General features: G+C 44.8%; 1 protein-coding gene across 1 annotated transcript in view; it reads right to left on the minus strand.

Annotated features, from left to right (window-relative positions):
* Window positions 1–1709: 1709 nt before the first annotated feature.
* The window catches only part of LOC105471271 (transmembrane protein 178B), a 408963-nt gene continuing 392177 nt past the window's right edge, over window positions 1710–18495 (minus strand). Inside the window, exon 4 of the mRNA XM_011723640.3 lies at window positions 1710–11538. Within this exon, the coding sequence (XP_011721942.1) occupies window positions 11288–11538 (251 nt within the window). The 3' untranslated portion in view covers window positions 1710–11287. The remainder of the gene's footprint in view (window positions 11539–18495) is intronic.

Here is an 18495-nt window from a genome sequence, read left to right on the forward strand (position 1 = left end):
CAAAGTGGTGCTGCACTGGAAAAAGGAGAACAGAATGTCTCCTGTGGCTTACCTGAGGCTGTCCACAGAGCATCGGGGCCTTCTGCCTCAAAGTGTTGCTGGCAACTGCATCCACCCCTCAGGTCACAATGCTGCAGCATAGAAGTCCCAGGATCTGGTGAGAATGTCTTCCCCATCCTCCTCACCCCTGCCCAGGCTGGGGCAGACACTCTTTAATTCCACCTGCTTTCCCTGGGAGGTGCAAGGGTGGAAAGTCTTGCTCACTACTTAAGATCAGTGGTATTTCCATTCTTTCTCTCTTCTAAGGGACATTGCTACCAAGGTGGGGTGGGGCTCTCCCATTTCTTCAAGTTCTTTTCCACTTGTAAAACCCTCCCCTCATCTATTCTGTAAGGCACCTGCCCTCACCTGTGCTTACTTTTGAACTGCTTTACTGTTTCTGTTACCTCCAGGATGCCCCTTTTAAAAAAGTTCCACAGCTGATATTACTCTGTATCAGAGTAAATCCACGCAGGTCTTCTTGTGCAAGGTCCAGCACTGTGCCCACCTTTCCACAGAGGCTACTAGCCATGACACTAATCACTGTCATGGTTTATGTCACACCCACTTGGCCACCCTTGAGATCCACCACAGGGAGATGCAGCAATATACCTCTCATTCAGGTATCCTTCCTCTCCCTCAGCCACCCCACCTGTAATGGACATTTCTTCTTTTGGGCTGCCCAGATCTAGATTTGGGGAATTGTCTATTCCATGCATCTTGGTGGGAGGCAGAGCTCACCACTCAAGAGAGAAGATTAAAAGGTTCTAAACTTGTTTTCTCAGGCTCCTTAGATGGTGCACCCATGTGGGAGTCTGACACCGGAGCTACTGCCTGAGATAAGAAGGGCCCTGGGGATTCATCCTAGTGGAGATGGCGGCAGAAGCAGCGCCATACAGCCTCAGGGCAGTAGCAGCAGCCAGGCGAGCTGTGGTGCCCATGAAGTCCAGAGGCAGTGACTGCAGGGTCCAGATCAGCGTGAGATGCGATTCTGGCTGCTCAGCTGCACGTTTCTTCCTGCCTTCCTTCCTACGGGCTTCCAGCTCCCCATGTCTCGTCAGTAAATTACTTCCCCACTTATGTCAGACACAGCCAGTTTCTTTCACTGCAAACTAGAGATGCTGGCTGAGACACACCACTCTTTACAGAGCACTTGCTTCTAAAGTCCATTTCCCTCCTACCTTAGCCTCCCACCCAGGCGTGAGCCCAAACCTTTGAAGAGGTAATCGGGTGGAAAGGAACTGTGACTCAAAGTTAGGGACAAAGCTGATGAACACTAGGAGAGAAATTTCTCTCTTCACTGGAAACTGGGAAACAGGTTGAGGGGTTAGAATGTAATTAGTCATTCCAGCATCTCATAAAGTCTTTTAAAAAAGGTTGTTAATACCAGTAATAGTAAAAAAAGAACAAGTTTCCCTCTTTTTCTCTTCTGAATCCCTCTCCATTTTTTCTTCTTTCACCCAACGCTCAAAGCACGTACCTTTGGCCTTCACATGATTGAAATGTTTGCTATCTATTTTCTTCTGGATTCAAGTTTTCAGCTGGTTATCTACATAATAATCGTACTTATTTTTCTATACAGAACCTGAGGGAAAAATGCCCTTCACCATCAAATACTGCAGCCTCCACCCACCCCCATCTTGCTCCCTACCCCTAAGCAGACACAATCCTTTAAAACACACAACATAATCTTCTTTATTTAATTGTTTAATCAGTTTACATTCCACAACTGACAGATTATTTATTTTTATTTTTTCCATGAACAAGTCATTTAATTAATTACCAGACACTTGTTTTTCTTCAATCGATGGAAATACAATATTTCTGCCAATTCGAAAAAGAAAATTGCAAGATGCAGTCAGTTTCAGTGAAGTCCCCAAATGCTCTCTGCTTCCTCAGTCCTTTCAAAGTCACAGGAACCTGGCAATTTCCCTTTTCATCCCCCCTCCCACTTCCCTGTTAAATTTACCTCTCAGAATATCACAATAGTTTCAAGATCTGGTTTGGATCACCTTTCCTGTAATTAATTAATTATGAGAAGGAACAGACAGTACAATAGATCTGATAAGATGTAGCATTCTTGTTAAGATTAAACAACACATTTATTCACATCATATCAGAACAAATTAACATAATATTTAATCTTATTTTAGCACCAATAACCACAGGAATTGCTACCTCCAAGGGCAGAGGCGTTGTTAGAATCCTGCAGTACACACCACTCCTTGTCTGACCAATCAGAAAGCACTATGCAAATTAAAGGTAAATAAATTTATATTGACTGAGCAATAATCTGGTGGGCCATAAACACTCCAGGCGTTTGAGAGTTTTGTCGGTTATGGTCCCTGTCTAACGACCATATATAAAACATACCCACCAAATCAGCTCATTTTCGCTCAGTAACACAGGGCTCAGAATGTTATATTTTAAATCAATCAAACCTTGTCATAGTGACTTGTTGAAATGCTTTGAGACTACCCAGGGGTTGGCTCCTTGCCTTTTATTCTGCTCTCTCCATTAAGATCTCGATACTTATCTTTTTCACAAACAAAGGAGATTTCTTCAATCCTAAGGAAGGTCTCCAGGCAGGGAGGAGAGGTAGGCAATGGTGGGTTGAGTCCCAGTGCAAGGGTAGAACTTGTCACCATCACTGCCACCTCCCAGGAGACCCAGTGTGCCTGTAGCCACTGCCCTTCCCAGGGTATCTCCTTTTTAGCATTTGACTTTAAGATAAATGTTTAAGAAAATTAAGGGATTGAGAAAACAGTTCTAAATATTGGTGAGATGATCTTAGCAGGTGATTGGACCAGACTGACAGAGAGAAGGCCTGCCTGCCCCTTCCCCACTATATGATAAAGGGATCAGGATAAGGGGTGAGGGCAGTAGCTGACATTCCTGTAGCTGAAGAATATGACCTGCTTTGGCCTCTAGTACTTGGACAGGTCATCAGGGACATGCCTAGGGCAGCGCCGACACCCTCTGGGGGCAGATGAGACATGCAGTCCACAGGAGTGGTCATCTCCTCTTACTAAGCAGGTGAAGCAGAACTTCCAGAGGCCAAGACAGCAGCCTCGACATAGCTCTGTGCTTTCTACTCTAGGCCAACACAACAAGACTCAATCCTGCCTTCATCAACTATGACAAGAGCTATGACAGTGAGTGACCCACCAGGGAAGACCACCCCATCAGTCTTCTAATGAAGGACCTAAGTCCGTGCTGTCCTATACAGCAACCAGTAGTCAGGTGTGGCTTTTGAACACTGCAAATGGGGCTGGGCCAAATTGAGATGTTTTCTAAGGGGACAATCACATTGGATTTTGAAGACTTCATTTGGAAAAAAAGAATGTAAAATATCCCAGTAATTTTTTATATCGATTCCATGCTGAAGTGACACTATTTTTGAAATGTTAGGTTCAAATGTAGTCTGAAAATTAATTTCACTGATTTTAGCTCTTTCTTTGGACTTTAAAAAATGTGGCTACTAGAATATTTAAAATTGCATATGTGACTTGGATCATGTTTCCATTGGATGACGCTGGTCTATACTACCTTCCTGAAACTGGTCCCATCACTGTGAACCAGCAGAGGGGAGGAAAGTTGGGATTGAAGGTGCCCCTAATCATGGGTTGGGTCACTGGCCAAGCTCGATGTGCCTCCACTCTTCGGGGCAGCTGGTCTTCTCAGTCCTGCAGGGACACAGTTGTTTATGCAGCAGATTTACCTAATCCCTGCTCCTCTTCCCTACTTCCTATTACTTCAGGGTTACTGCTTTGAGGATCCTTCTCTACTGCTTTGCTGAGGATTTTCTGGTGATTCTGCCATCTCTCCTTCCCAAAGCTCCCTTCATCTTACCTCTGCTCCCAACCCACATCTTCTGCCTACTGCCTCCATGCCACCACTGCCCCTGCCGTCTTCATTCTTATTTGGTAGCATTCCTTAGCCAGACTCCCTGCTTCTGACACTGCAAGCCACATTTACATGGTGAGTCATAAATTACAAAGCAATTCACGCGTCATCTCCTTGGATGCTCTTTCTCCTACCCCAGCCCAGTGCAGCAAAGCTCAGTCAGTAGAGATAGACAGTAAAATGAGATCGTCAAAGCAGGTGGGAAAAGGAATCTGAGAATGAAAAGGTAGATAGAAGGCTCTGGACTCTGAGTGCAAACTGGATGTTAGCTCGAGGTCACTTTCTGAGGGGCGAAAGCAGGGGCCAGGAGGAGCAGAGAGAAAATGTCTCCTAATTTACCTCCACGCAGTAAGCACACACTGGCAAGGGCTCAAAGTCTCTCTAAAAATAGCAGCAAAATACACAAGGGGACTGGGCACCCCAGGAGCCCTAGAAGCTCCTGATCCCCATTTGGCTGAGAAGATGTGGAGACAAAGTGAGGTAACGAGACTCCCCCAAGCCCCCGAGTGAGCCGGTGACAGGGCCACTCATGCCACCCCAGAGTCAGGTCTTTGTCATGACCCTTGCCATGACCCTTCAAACATTGCTGATTTACTTTTATTTTGGGGGAAGTACATTTTACTTTACAGGGAAAAACCTTTAGAACAGAGAGTTCTAAGCAGACACTGGTGACTGTGGGAGAAACAACCAGAAAAAAACTTCCTGTGTCAGTGGCATCCCTCCCTTCAAATCCCACCCCAAGTCAGGATTTTAGGGCCGTCCACATAAGTCCTCAGAAAACTAAGGGCTACATCATTGCATTTGTTTAATCTCACTCTCCCTCCCCTTTATTTTCAGTTTACACTTTTATTTGTACATTTTTACAGATAGTCTTGAATAGCAAAACAGTCACACCATGGGTGGAAATGGGGAAGGAGTATGAGAATGAGTTCGTGAAAGCTCTTCACAGGAAAGGCTTGGTCACGCTCACAACACAGACGCACTGGTACAGACGGATTGGAGAGGGTCTATGGGTGACCCAGAAAGGAAAGGAAAAGCTCAGCCAGTGGGAAGCATGGGGTTCTAGAGAGGAGAGAGGGATACAGAGTTCCTTAAGGAGCAACACCTGGTCCTTGGGAATGAAGTGTGGGAGTTGCATTTGCTGAGATTGGTGTTTGCCAAAGAGATGCCAGCTTCTTTGAGCTACTGCTGTGCAACTCTTCATGTTCAGACCCAGTTTTCTGTTTTTCACACCTGAACACACACCCCCCTGCAGTTGGGTGGCTCCCCCGTTACCAGCTGGGCTCTATCTATAGAGAGAGCAATGGCTTCCCTTTCCTTGGAGGAAGTCTCACCCTCACATGGACACTTGATCGGCTGCGAAGCAGAGAATGTGCAGACCCTTTGGGAAGGGCGTTCTTTTCTTGTTTAGAACCTAGGATTCTGTTTTTCCCAAACAGGATCACACCCAGACATGTCTTAGTGAATATACCATCTAAAGGGCTTCCTTATATGAATTCATATGTTTTTGATGAAGCTACTGGCTTCAGCAACTGACAAGAGAAAGAAGATCCTAGTTCCTTGAGACTTGGTCTCACCCTAAACTTGAAAGATCATTGAAACCTTTCAGAATCTGATTTGCTTCCACCCATTCCATTTGGGAATGTACAGCTGGAAATAACGTTAGGAGAATTAAAAACAAAATACTAAGGCATTGACCATGTGCCTTGGTTAATAGTTAGCTGGTTTAGCTCATATATGCTATTTGCCCATATGGTTTACTCATTCTGTCACCTCTGCGAATAATTGAGATGGATAAAAGTGCCCTTTGCAAAACTGGCTCTGGACAAAAGGAAGTCTAGGAATAGGTAAAGTAAAATAAGGAACTAATTTCTCTGGGGGACCTGAATTTAAGTGTGCTGAAGTGGGACAGGTCCAGCCCTGTTCAGCAACAAAGATGACCTTGCACTCTGGGTTATCCTTCAGCAGCGAAGCACAGACACTTGATGCAAGAATTCCATTCCAGCAGGGGGTCTTGTGAGGGAATTAGAGGATACATAACTCATATGACACTTCATGTTTGCAAATCACTTTGCAATTTCTTTGTCACCCTTAATATACCATGAGGTAAGGTGTTATCACTATCCTCATTTTGTAGATGAGGAAGTTCAAGTATGGAGAAGACACAGTGCCCCGAGTCACAAATCATTTCAATGCAGAGCTGTAGTGAAATTTACAGTAACTGTTAAACAAGCGTAGCTTAATGAGTGAGTTACTCTGGCTTCAGCATTCTTACCTCTATGATTATATTGAGATAGCATCTGACAAAAAAAAAAAAAAAAAAAAGAGAGAGAAAATGAAACAAAAGGAAGGAAAGAAGGAAGGAAGAGAGGAAGAAAAGCAGGCAGACATGCCCAAATAGAAATCTTTTAGCGCTGCTCCATCCTGCCCCTAAGGTCCGGCATTAAACTTTTAGGCCTCTTTGCTATCTGTGGGGGCTCAGGGCCCTGCATTCTTGCTACCAGGAACACAGGGTCAACTTGACACAGACCAGTGTGGTTCTGTGGCTGTGCACTGCTCACGTGGACCCAGCTGCCAACCCAGAGACAAGCACTCATTGGGGAAGTTTTGAGGTCATGACCATTTGGATTGGGCCCATGGTAGATGTCTCAGAGTGATCTGATTATGAACAATCTTGTAGTCTTTTTTGTATTTTATTTTTGTTATATTCTACAATGAGCAGGTATTATTCAGGAAAGAAATCCAATACTCAGTAATCACATATTCTAAGAACTAGGAATAATGTTTAAGAAACATTTTGCATCATGGCAGCATCAATGAAAAGAGGGCAAACACAGCACCAGACATTGAGAGCTTTGAGAGACAGACACCAGAATCACACGTGTATGTCAACTCTGGTGGGGTTCTTAAAAATCTGCCCCCTTACTCTATCCCACACCAGCTGGAAGATGGCATGGAAGGCAACCCCGCTGGTGTGCACCAGCTCTTTCTATTTGCACTGAAATCACCTCTCACTCGGAAACATCGTATTTCCCTGGAAAGGGCTGGGTGTGTCCCCTGGGATGGATGAGTCCCCTGAAGACAGGGAACATTTTCAGAAAAGCAGCTTCACTTTAACTACCAGAATCAACCAAGTATCCCCCACAAACCACACCAAAGGATGACCACAGTGTATCTCTTCCCACTCCTTCCCCCGGATATTTGAAAAATCAGTTACCACTCAGCGCATAATCCAAGTGAAGAGAGAGTCCATTCTAAATGCCTCTGGGTGATGTACCTGAGTTCATTATTCTGAATTTGACCCAGGTGGGCATCTTTGGAGACCTAAGCAGCACATCCTCCCACTGAATCAAGACAGCTACACATAGTGCATTTGTTTCCAGCATCTTATCATGAGTGTGGATGAATATTGAGATATAGGGCTCAGTCTCAGAGTCTTGGGATATCCTTCCCTCTTGTCACAGGAGAGGCAAGCATTGTTGGTGGGACCACTCATCCCTGATGGGAAGATATGCACCTGGGCTCGGGGCGCTTAGGGAAGTCTTTGTCTAGATTTGGAGGAGTTGTCCAGTCTCTGTGACTCCATGATCCCTGAAGTTGAAATGGTAGGGTTGTTGAAAAGCTAAGGCTTGGAGGAGGATTGAAGCTGGAACAGGCACAGATTTTATTTTTCATATTTTGATGCCAGGGAGCCACAGACCTCCTTATAAAACCTACAGCCACAATGAACAAGGAAGGGGGCTGCTTGGAGTCTAGGAGCCTCTCTACAGATGAATCACTTATCTATCTTAATTGACCCAAGTTGATGCAGGAGGAAAGTAGGAGTGAGTGGAGGGAGAGGAAACGGAAACAGAAGAAGAAACCATAACTCCCAAAATAAGGAGAAAAAGATGTGGGGCCTCTCTCTAAGTAGAATACCTCACTTTCCTGAATCCCAATGTAGTAGAGTAGTGAAGGAAATAAAAGTTGCAATGGGTCCCAGGCTCAAGGTTGACTTGCATGGAGCTCAAAGCACATACATGTTCATATGCCAGTAAGAAGTTTGAACTTGACCTGGGGTTGGGGCTGGTGACTTTAGTGAGGTCATTGACCCTAAATGCCCTCATAAGGTTGGGTTCTACTTTGATTCAGGGTTAGCAGAGTCTGACCGACAGAGCCTCACAAGTCAAGGCTCTTGTCTTCCTCCTCCTCATCTCCCTCAGCTACCTCACAGACAGAAAGCTTCTGTAACTGGTTGGAGTCAGATGTTTTAATCTGTGATCAAGCCCTTATGCTAGAGGGATCAAGGGCACCTGAGAAGTCCTCCCACTGGCCAGGACTTGCCCTCTGAATGGGGCCTCTATCCTGGTCATGTGGCTGGGCGTGGTTTGTTTCCCAGCAGGATCAGATCCCAAAGTGTGTTTGTACTTATCTGGCCCCACTATCAAAGAAGTCACTCAAAGCCCCTGCTCTGGGCTGATGAGTTGAGCCCAGGTTGTTTACATCTTTCCTGGGAGCTTTCTAAAATTTCAGGAACTCTCAGGGTTTCAAAGGGATGCAGTAAACTTTGCTAAATGTCTGTCACAAAGATAGTAATTGGATACAGCAGATAATCTATTCATTGAAAGTATAGGATTTTTTTTTTTTAAAGAGGATATAAATAATGATAGGTCTGTAGCCAGCATCCTCAAACATGGTTACTTACAAAAAGTTTAAATGGTTCATAGCAAATTTCCCCATTTAGAATTTTTGCCCTCTCTCCTGCAACTGGAAAAAAGCTGGAATTTCAGTGTGGTCATAGACAAGCCCTCTTCCCCAAATGGATGCTTGTGAACACCTGTCTGTCCCTTCCTTTGGGAGAGCCCATTCAGGACACTTGGAAGGAAGACACAAGGCCTCTCAATCTGAGATACTTTTCTTCACTTTTCCTTAAGCCCAAGTATGCCCTTCCCCTTAAGGGAGAAATCTCTTTTCAAAGAAAATTAGAAATAAAATGCCCAATTTAAAAACTGGGTTTTCCTGAAAATTATTTCCCTTCTCACAGAATAAATCATTTATTTTAAAAATAATCCTTAGAACCCCAACTGGAAGCTAACAACTTTTCCCATTGCACACGTTACCCTATCGCCCAACACACCCACACACAGGGAACTCACACGTGAGACCTTTTGCAGATGCTGACCAGCGTCCCCAGTAAGGAAGTCTTGAGGAGTGCACCCACACCTGTGTGCAGGTGTGTACTGACACAAACGTACACAAAATGCACCAGAGAGATACACACACAGAGAGACCCACATTCAATCCCATTCATGCACATCAGATGTCATATCATATCCAGATATGAATTACACACACACAGTTCAAAGGAGCAGATGAGGGTGGAAGATAAAAGAGAGAGAAGGTAAGTGGTTAGTAGGTGAGAAAAGGAGGAGGGTGGTAGGAAGATGGGTTGGAAGACAGGTAAATGAAACGGATCACACAGCCGTGGAAGGAAGGCTGCTGAGTGCTTGGCAAAGCTCCCAAAGCATATTTGTTTATGAAACAATGGGATTCTCTGCTATACAGCTGACCACGGCTATGCCAGCTCAGGGATTCTCACCTGGCCTCCCCAGGGCTGTTGGGCACCAGCAGGGTCACTGAGATGACTGTGAGTGGCTCCAGCCCACTCCAGCAGACTCCCACCCCTACAGTGTTCGCAACTCTCTGGCTGACTTTGCTTGCCAGCACCTGCAGTGCTAATTTGCTCAAATGAGCCCAAGATACTGGGGTGGATTTATTCCACCTCTGTTTGGGTGCTAGCCACTAAGACTGTTATTTTGGGATTCATGGCCTTGAATATCAAGAGGGAAAGGAGGAGGATGGAAAGAGTCAAGAGTTCTGCATTAATTTACACAATATCATACAAACTTGAGCCCATGGGAAATGGACGTGCTCTCTCTGCATGTGACCTACTTCCTTTCGCTTGTACAGAGGTCACCCCTAGGGAAAGGGGAGATGTCAAGTGACAAAGGACAGCTTCTATAATGGGGAGTGAAGGTCTTGTTGGTGTATGTTCTTGTACAACAGCAACCAGAGCAACATTCCTTCTCCCTCCCGAACCGTGTGTTCCCCCTCTTCTCTCATGGCCTATGTGCCCAGCTGTGTCTTGAACTTCCAAAATTAGAGGACTAAATCATGCAGAGTCCCAGAGCTGTAATGTGGAGAACCACGGGGGTCCTCTGGCCCAGTGGCTTTGTTCTTGGTTCTGCCCTCTGGAAATTTCAGCTATACCAAAAACAATAATTTTAAAAAACACAACACAAACAATAAGACCCCACGCTCAAGAAACATCCACCGCACAGACACACACACACACACACACACACACACGCACACACCGCTCCAGGGATCTGTAGCTGCAGAATTGGCACCCTTATCGGCCTGTCCCTCATGACAATTTCTAGGTCTCTGGGCCTCTATCTGGGGCCATGAAACCACTACAGTGATAGAGAGACAACAGTCATAATGCAGTATTTCCATTTAAAAGGTAGAAAAGAAAAAAAGGAAACTGCCCAAAGTACACATGCACGCACACCCGCACACACACATCACAGCATGACTCCAAGGCTCCAGTCTGCCCAGGGAGTGCAGGTGCGGCTGGGGACAGGGTGGCCTCTTGTTTCACTGGGTGTAAGGCAGCTGGAAGGTAAGACTGGGTTGTCTGAGCATCCACCGAAGCGTCCTTTCATTGATGCAGATCTTGCCTCTCAGCATGTTCTCTTCCCTTCCCACCTATGAAACATTGTCCAAAGGTTTAGCAGCAAAGAGAAAACGTCCTTCTCAGTTTGTTTTCTCTTCCACTCCTTGTGTGTTGCTGGTGGGCTGGGAAGGAAGTCCGAACAGGAAGAGCAGGAGAAGAAGTGATTCTGAAAATGGCCTCAATGATTTGGTTACATTCTAGGAACTAAGGGCTTTGTTACCCTGTGATATGACTGGTTAGGGGTGGCGTCCTCTCCTGTTGGCCCAGTGGGTGGCACTTACTTCTCTACATCTGTGCTGCCTCAGACCCCTGCCACTGTCCCTTCACCACCCCGTCCTCGCCAGTGATGGGGATCAAGATGCGGTCGCAAGTGGTGGTGTTCGCTCTGTCTTCAAGAGACCATGAAGCCAAAAGTCAAGAACCGATGGAAGAGCCACAGGATGGAAACACTTTCCCCATCTCAGAGATGAGGCAACACAAAGTCCGGCGAGATGCAGGTGCCTGAGCCAACTCAACTCTACCTTGGCACTGGCATCGTCTTGATTTAGTTTTGTTTTGTTTTATATATGTATATTATATATATATATTTATATATATATATATATGTATGTATGGGTTTGTTTTTTAGCACACTGTCCCATTCTCGGGTCTGGATTTAGGGCAGTTGGTCCTCGGGACAGGTTGAACAGAAGGGGCCAAGGTACAGAAGAATCCCGAGATGAGTGTGAGGCCCAGGCCCCCCCATGCACAGAACATGGACCAGCCATAGCCATGGCTGATATCATCAGGGAGTCCGTACAAGTAGCGTGGGTAACGTGACAGCTCAAAGTTGATCCCGGCCACACAGGTGCACAGTGAAATGATGCAGAAGGTTCCTGGAGGATAAGGGAAAAGACACGGGGCGGGAAAATGAAGAAGGAAAGGGGAGAGGAGAGGGAGAGAGAAAGAGAAAAGTTAAGATTATTACATTTTTAATTTTTTTAAGGAGGAAAAATGGGAAGTCTAGGTAAGAGCAGGTTATCACCAAGGTCAATATCTGGAAATATTCATGGAGAGGAGAATAATATTAAAGGATCACCAGTTCATGACTCTCCAATAATGGCCCACTCTTGGACACACTCAGGAAGTCTCTCCTTTGGGAAGATACTAAATAGATATCTCATGAGCATTTTTTGTGGGGTAGAGTGAGCAGAAGCACATTCAGTTCATTTTCCTAAAGCATTTTAAATTCATTGTATTTCTTTGGAGACAGGGAAAACACCTCCTGTTTACTACTTCTTTAAAGAGAAAAAAAAAATCTTTTTCTTATACATAATGACTTACTCATACAGTAATAGGTTTTCCTTTAATCTGTTCGCCGACAATTCTTCCAAAACCTGGAAATATTTTCCTTTTTCCTGTAAGACATTTCCCAAAATGTTCTCTCTGGAATGCTAATGCTATGAGATCCTTTACAAAGTGAGAGGGAGGTAGAGTCAAAAGACGGGGAATCCTGCTCATGACTTCTCACCCATGAACACGCATCATCCACATTAATATTAAGGTAACTCGTCTACCCTACTTTATGAGGAATTTCACAAACTTATTGGTGATGGGACATCCTCTTAAAAATATTACTCATACCAGTCTCTGATAAGAAAACTGCTATAAGAGGTAGAATGATATAAAATGGTTTAGAATTATAAACCCATTTTAAACTAATACAACAAGTTTTTGGTGTGCCTAAAATGAATTCAATAATGTTCCTCTGGATTTGCTGTGTTTTCTGTTCTTTGTGTAACCACTGATATGAGAGGAATGAGCAGAAGAAGGATGTATAGTTTGGGAAGGCTGGGCTGGATCAATGGAAGGAAAAAAAAAGAAAAGCATTTTTACAGGGAAGGAACAAAAGGAGGTGCATTCAATTTTATATTTATTATTAAAACTCTTGCTTTCTAACAGCCAAGTTTCTTTAAGATTGAGCCTTGTTTCTTTAAGAGCTAGCCTAATTTTTTTTCCAGAAGCTTCCTGGAAGACAAGGAAGAAAATATAGAGTGGAAGAATGAGGCTCACAAGCTCGTGATAATTTAAATGGCCACAGTTGACCCTAAAATAAGTATTAAGTGCTATGTGCTAGGAACTGTGCTAATGATATAGTGGCTAAAAATGAATTATTTAGGCAGATAGTGAGGGTAAGGAAGTCCTCGGTAAGGTTTTCCTTTTAATAAAAAGCAGCCCCCAAATCATTTCTTTGAGCAAACGAGCAGCCTGTAAAATTGAGCTACAGACATAGATAAGCATGCTGGAAGCTTGCACGGGTGCATACCCGCAGCTGTGCCAATAGGAAAAGGCTACCTGGGAGCTAGGCATGTTCAGCATGGTGGCTGCATCTTGCCTTTTCTTTGTCAACCACATGAACAGTAAGGAGCAAACAAGATGGCGCCCCCCAGGTAGAAAATCCGTTTGCATAATGAAAAGATTAGGATGGGGTGGCCAGCTTTATCATGCCCTATGTAAATGTCACACCTGGTTCAACCAATCTTTGAGCCCTATGTAAATCAGACACCATCGCCTCAAGCTAGTCTATAAAAACCCTATGCACTTCGCCACCGACTGGAAGTCCCACTTGGGCGCCCTTCTCTCTCTGCGAGAGAGAAAGCTATTCTCCTTTCTCTTTCTTTTGCCTATTAAACCTCCGCTCCTAAACCCACTTCTTGTGTGTCTGCGTCCTCAAGTTCCCTGGCGTGAGATGACAAACGTTGGATAATTACCCCAGACAACGACGCTGCCTCACTGAGTACGTGGCATGTATTGAAACCTTAATTCATAAAACAACTCTTAAGATGTGGGTTATATTATCCCCATTTTACTGATGAGGACATTGATGCCCAGAGAGCTTAAGTCTAAGATCACACAGTTAGTAACTGGCAGAGTCTGGTTAAAACTCAGGCAAGCTAGTTCCAGACCGTGCAGTCTCATCCACTGTACTATTTACAACTGGTGCCAGGCAAGGTGGATCATTTCACGGGTCTCCCTTGTTGCACTAGACCTAGGTTCCAGATGCCTCCTCCCTCACTCGGCATGGGTTAGGGCAGTTTATAGTTTTGGAGGACTCAAAGCAGATCGCTGAGCCCCACACCCACAGTTTCTGGTTCCGGAGGTCTGGGGTGGGGACCTGAGAATTTGCATCCTGAAGAAGTTCTTGGGACATGCTGATGCTGCTGGCTCAATGACCACACTTTGGAGCTATAGGATTTGAAACAAGTTTTTACCGGAGAAAGATAAAACCTAATCGGCCAAAGCCCAGATCACAGAGGAAGAAATAAAAACGGATAGTACTTGTGAAAAATGGTCAATTTTACCAATAACCAAAGAATTGAAAATTAAAAGCATAATGATAATCTATCAAATCAGCAACATTGTGTTTTATTTTGTTGTTGTTTTGCTTTTCTTGTTTGTTTGTTTTTTAAAGATCATCTCCAAAACTAGTAAGGGGGCAGTAAAATAGACCATCCCATAGACTCCAGGGGGGAGTGTAAGCTAGTATTTCCTTGCAGAAAAGTGATTTTTAAAATACTCATACCTTCATCCTAGTAATTTCATTTTAAGTTAAGAAAATAATCCCACCTAGGGACAAATACTTAGGCATGGACGTGTGTAAGATTTAGATATGAAGATGTCTATGGTGAGGGTACAATGAGGAGTGGCTGTCGGAGGGCAGACCAGATGAAGCCCCAGATACTGGGCAAGCACTGTTTTCAGAGCTGAGAAGTTTGAGCTTTACGTAGGGTCAAGGCACTTTGGTGACTTCAATCCGCATTTCCAAAGACCACTAAGTCAGAAGTGTAGAGGGCAGCCCAGAGGTAGGGAGACCAGTTAGGAGGTTGCCGCGGTCATCAGGGAGAAGGGGGAAGGGTCTGGCAAGGTGGGAGCAGAGCTGGGAGCTCCGAATGGCTTAGTGGATGATTGTTTACTCAATGATTATTTGTAGAAACAACTGAAGGTGCCCTGGGCACAGTGACAGTATGACTAAAATGTATGCATTTGTATTTGTGCATGTGTGTGGATGCATTTGTGCATGTGTGTGATGCACGTGCGTAGTGCCATCAGTGCTTGTGAGAACAGTACTCCAAACTTGTGGGAGTTACAGAACATTTTTCATGTTGTGCACTAGGGCTCAGACTGAATTCTCTGATGGTCCCCAGGTTGGATTAAGTCTCAACCTAGACTCCCTGAATCAGAGGGTGGGAATCTATAGTTTCTACAAGTTCCTCAAGATGACTTCTGTTGGTCAGCCTGCTTGAATCCTTGTGTGGGGCAAAGGTGCTTTGTATGACCTGGAGAAGTGATTCCAGGTGGGTAGAAGCAGGGGCAGGAGAGGAGAATGAGGCAGCCTGCAGGACACAGCCAAGGCAAGAGCAATTGCCTGGGGTGAGAGAGCAAGAGGAAGCTGTGTCTTGGCATTACTTTCAAATAAACCAGATTCCAGCAGACCAAAGCCAGCCTGCTCGTGCCTCACCTACTGTGGATGCTTCCAATTGCTGGTTTGTGAACCCACCATTGGATGTGTAATGCTATAATTTACTAAAATTTAGATTTAGGACAGAAATGGGGGGCAGTGAGGTGAGTTCAAGTTCAAGCAACCCTTGGGATGTTCAAGGCATTTGAAAACATGTATCTGGAGCCTGATAGAAAGTTCTGAGCCAGAAATGTGGAATGAGTCATCATCTCATAAACTGAAGCTGTGGATGGGATTGAGGTCACCGAAGGACTTTATATAAACTGTTTCTACAGAGGATACTTAAAGAAATGGAGAAATTTCTTCTTATCAAAAAGCCATTCTATGCTGGTGAAGTCTAGTCATTTGTTCTGAGACAGGAGGTTGACCTCAAGGAAACTGTCGTCTTCCCAAGCTGACAGTAGTTGATGAAGCTGAATATACATGATTATCGTGGCATGTCACACAGCAGGGCAGGCAAGACACAAAGGATGTGGCTGATGAATGGGGAGTGAAGGGATAAGGTCCAGGTGGACCTAAGTACCAGTAGAAAATGACTCGACTTCTTCATAACTTTCATTTTGCTGTTTTGCTATACTAACGGAGTTGATGAGGAATCTTCCTGCCTTTACTTCCTGTTGGTTGCTCTGTGACTGTGGAACCTTTTGAAATTCCTTTTGTTAGCTCTTGTCAATATCCCCAAAGATGGGAAAACACTTTTATGGCTCCCACTTGAGATGGCCCTTAACGTAGACCATTGATACAACTTGCTTGGAAATTCCATGTGTCAAAGAGGGAAGAGTTGGAAGAGGTTTGATTAATTTCCATACATGCTACTGTTTTCTGTTATGAGTAAGGGTTTATACGTTTTTAATATGTACATTTTTTGAGACAGATTCTCATTCTATTTCCCAGACTAGAATGCAGTGGTGCAATCATAGCCCACTGCAACCTCTGCCTCCAGGGCTCAAGCGATCTTCCCACCTCAGCTTCCCTAGTAGCTGGGACTACAGGTGCATGCCACCATGCCCAGCTAATTTTTAATTTTTTTGTAGAGACAGAGTTTCACCATGTTGTCCAGGCTGGTCTCAAATTCCTGGGCTCAAGCAATCCACCCACCTTGGTCTCCCAAAGTGCTGGGCTTATAAGGATTATAAGTGTGAGATACCACACCTAGCCAATAATTTATATTTTTATGTACCCCTTCACATAGAAGTTCAAATTTGAAAATGTGTACTAATAATTAGAAATAGATAAATGTAGGTGCATAGTAGATCCTCGATAAAGGGACTGAATGAATAATGCGGTGCCATTCCTACTCAGCACCATATTCTGACAGTTTAAGTAATGATATGCTTTGACCAACATTGATTGAATCCCATAGAGAGGGGGACAAAGGGGAAACATATGGGCAAGGACCCTGACTGACACAGATTGCTGTCTAGTGTGATGAACGCAACTCTCTGCCTGTGGTTTGGTGGCAAACTGGGGAGTGTGGGGTTCAAAACTCCTCCCCATTGACTAGCTGAGGTTAGGGAGCAGGTCCTCTAGGAAAATATTTTAAATGGCTCTGCTGGAAAAGATGTCTCAATTAAAGGACAGTAATAGATATTACAACATGGGGAACTGCAACCTCCTCCATTTACCCAAAGTTCAGCAGTCCCTTGTGCAAGTGGCACAGGCCTGGGGAGAGTTATGGATGCAGATGAGGGGGCTTCTGCTCAGAAAAGAGTCCGTATGCATCCCCTCTATGGGAAAGATAAAGTCCTGCTCTCCCCAGCAGGAGCAGACCATGGCCTCTGGGGCTAAGTCTTCAGGATCTGTCACTGTATTTCACATGAGCATTTATTGATATATAAGTGAGGATCGAAGAACTAGAATCAATAGTAATAATGCATAGTCATATCTTCTTAGGAAGGCCCACTATGAACTGGGGTTTGGGCCCCATCCCAATCAGACTCCAACACTAACTGTAGTCATGGTGTAACAACAACAAGAAAAGAACTCTGCCCCTAACCCTTCCTTTGGGAGCTGGGCTCTGCTGCGTGCTGCACACGCTGGCTGTAAGCAGTGTCAGGCATAACACTGGCCAGGGCAGTCATGACAGTAGGAGTGGTGGCTGGTGGTAAGCAAGGTCAGGTCTTGGGGAGGGGCCATTGGTGGCATTGGTGGCATAGTAACTGTGATGATGGGGAAGGAGGGAGACATTCCTGTGGCTGTAGGCACCTTAGTATGCAGAAGAGCAAATCAGCAAATATTTGTTGAACTTCTATGTTTGGGTCAAGCTTTATGATACATGCTAGGGACATAAAAGAAAGAATAAGACATGATCCCTGCCCTTAAGAATCTTTAATTAATCTAAAATAAGAATTAATCTTTAATCTAAAATAAAAAGCTTTTTCAAAAAGCTTATACTCTAGGCAGGGATATGAGACATGCATAAATGAAAAGTTGAAGATGAAGTGAAGATAGTATCAGACTGAGGCTGAAGAGACCTGAGTTTGTTATCAGCCCTGAATGGTGGGTCCCTCATCTGTAAAATCAGGGAGCTGGAGGAGAGGACTTCCCTCCCAAGTCTGGTAGTCTCTAGCAAGAGCATGAGTCATAAATACCCAGTAGCAACTGGTAAGAGTTATACTCAGATACAGATGATAATGCTGGGTCAGGAGGGTTTCCCACAGGAATAGGGTCTTGAAGGAGGCACAGGGTTTCTGCAGACCGTAAACAGAAAGGGGTCCCCGCTAGGTCTGGAAAGCATCCCTCCTTTCACCTCAGTGCCCCATTGTCCTAGGGCTCTGTGCCTGCGATAAGACGGCATGCTCACAGGCAACCCTTACTACGCCTCTAACCTCTGAAAGGCTTGCTGCTACCCTCTGAGTCATGCTTCTGGCATTTCTCACACAGACCGCTGTAACAGATCACTGGAGTCCTGCCTTTTAGTTTTGCCCTCAAAGAGTACCCAGTGGTATTTTAAAAAATTAATCAGATGATGATTCTCTGTTGCTTAAAACCCTCCAATAGCTTCCTATCACACTCAGAACACAATCCAAATGCCCGTATTCCTGTATCCTGTACATCTGGCCGTACCTGAGTGAATCCCGCCTACCTAGCCAGCCTCATTTATCACCCTGACTCCCACCCTCCCTACACTCTGGCCACACTAGAGAGCATTCTGTGTCTCAAGCCAGTGAAGGTTGCCCTACCTCAGGCCTTTTGCACTGGCTGTTCCCAGGCCCAGAATGGCCATCCTCCAGCTCTGCTCAGATCTCAGCTGAAATGTCATTCTCTCAGACCCTCCCTGGCCTTCTTCGGAAGCAGCACCTCCCCCAGTGGTTTTCAAACCTTGATCCAGGGA

This window comes from Macaca nemestrina, chromosome 4 (genome assembly GCF_043159975.1).
Source record: "Macaca nemestrina isolate mMacNem1 chromosome 4, mMacNem.hap1, whole genome shotgun sequence".
NCBI lineage: Eukaryota > Metazoa > Chordata > Mammalia > Primates > Cercopithecidae > Macaca > Macaca nemestrina.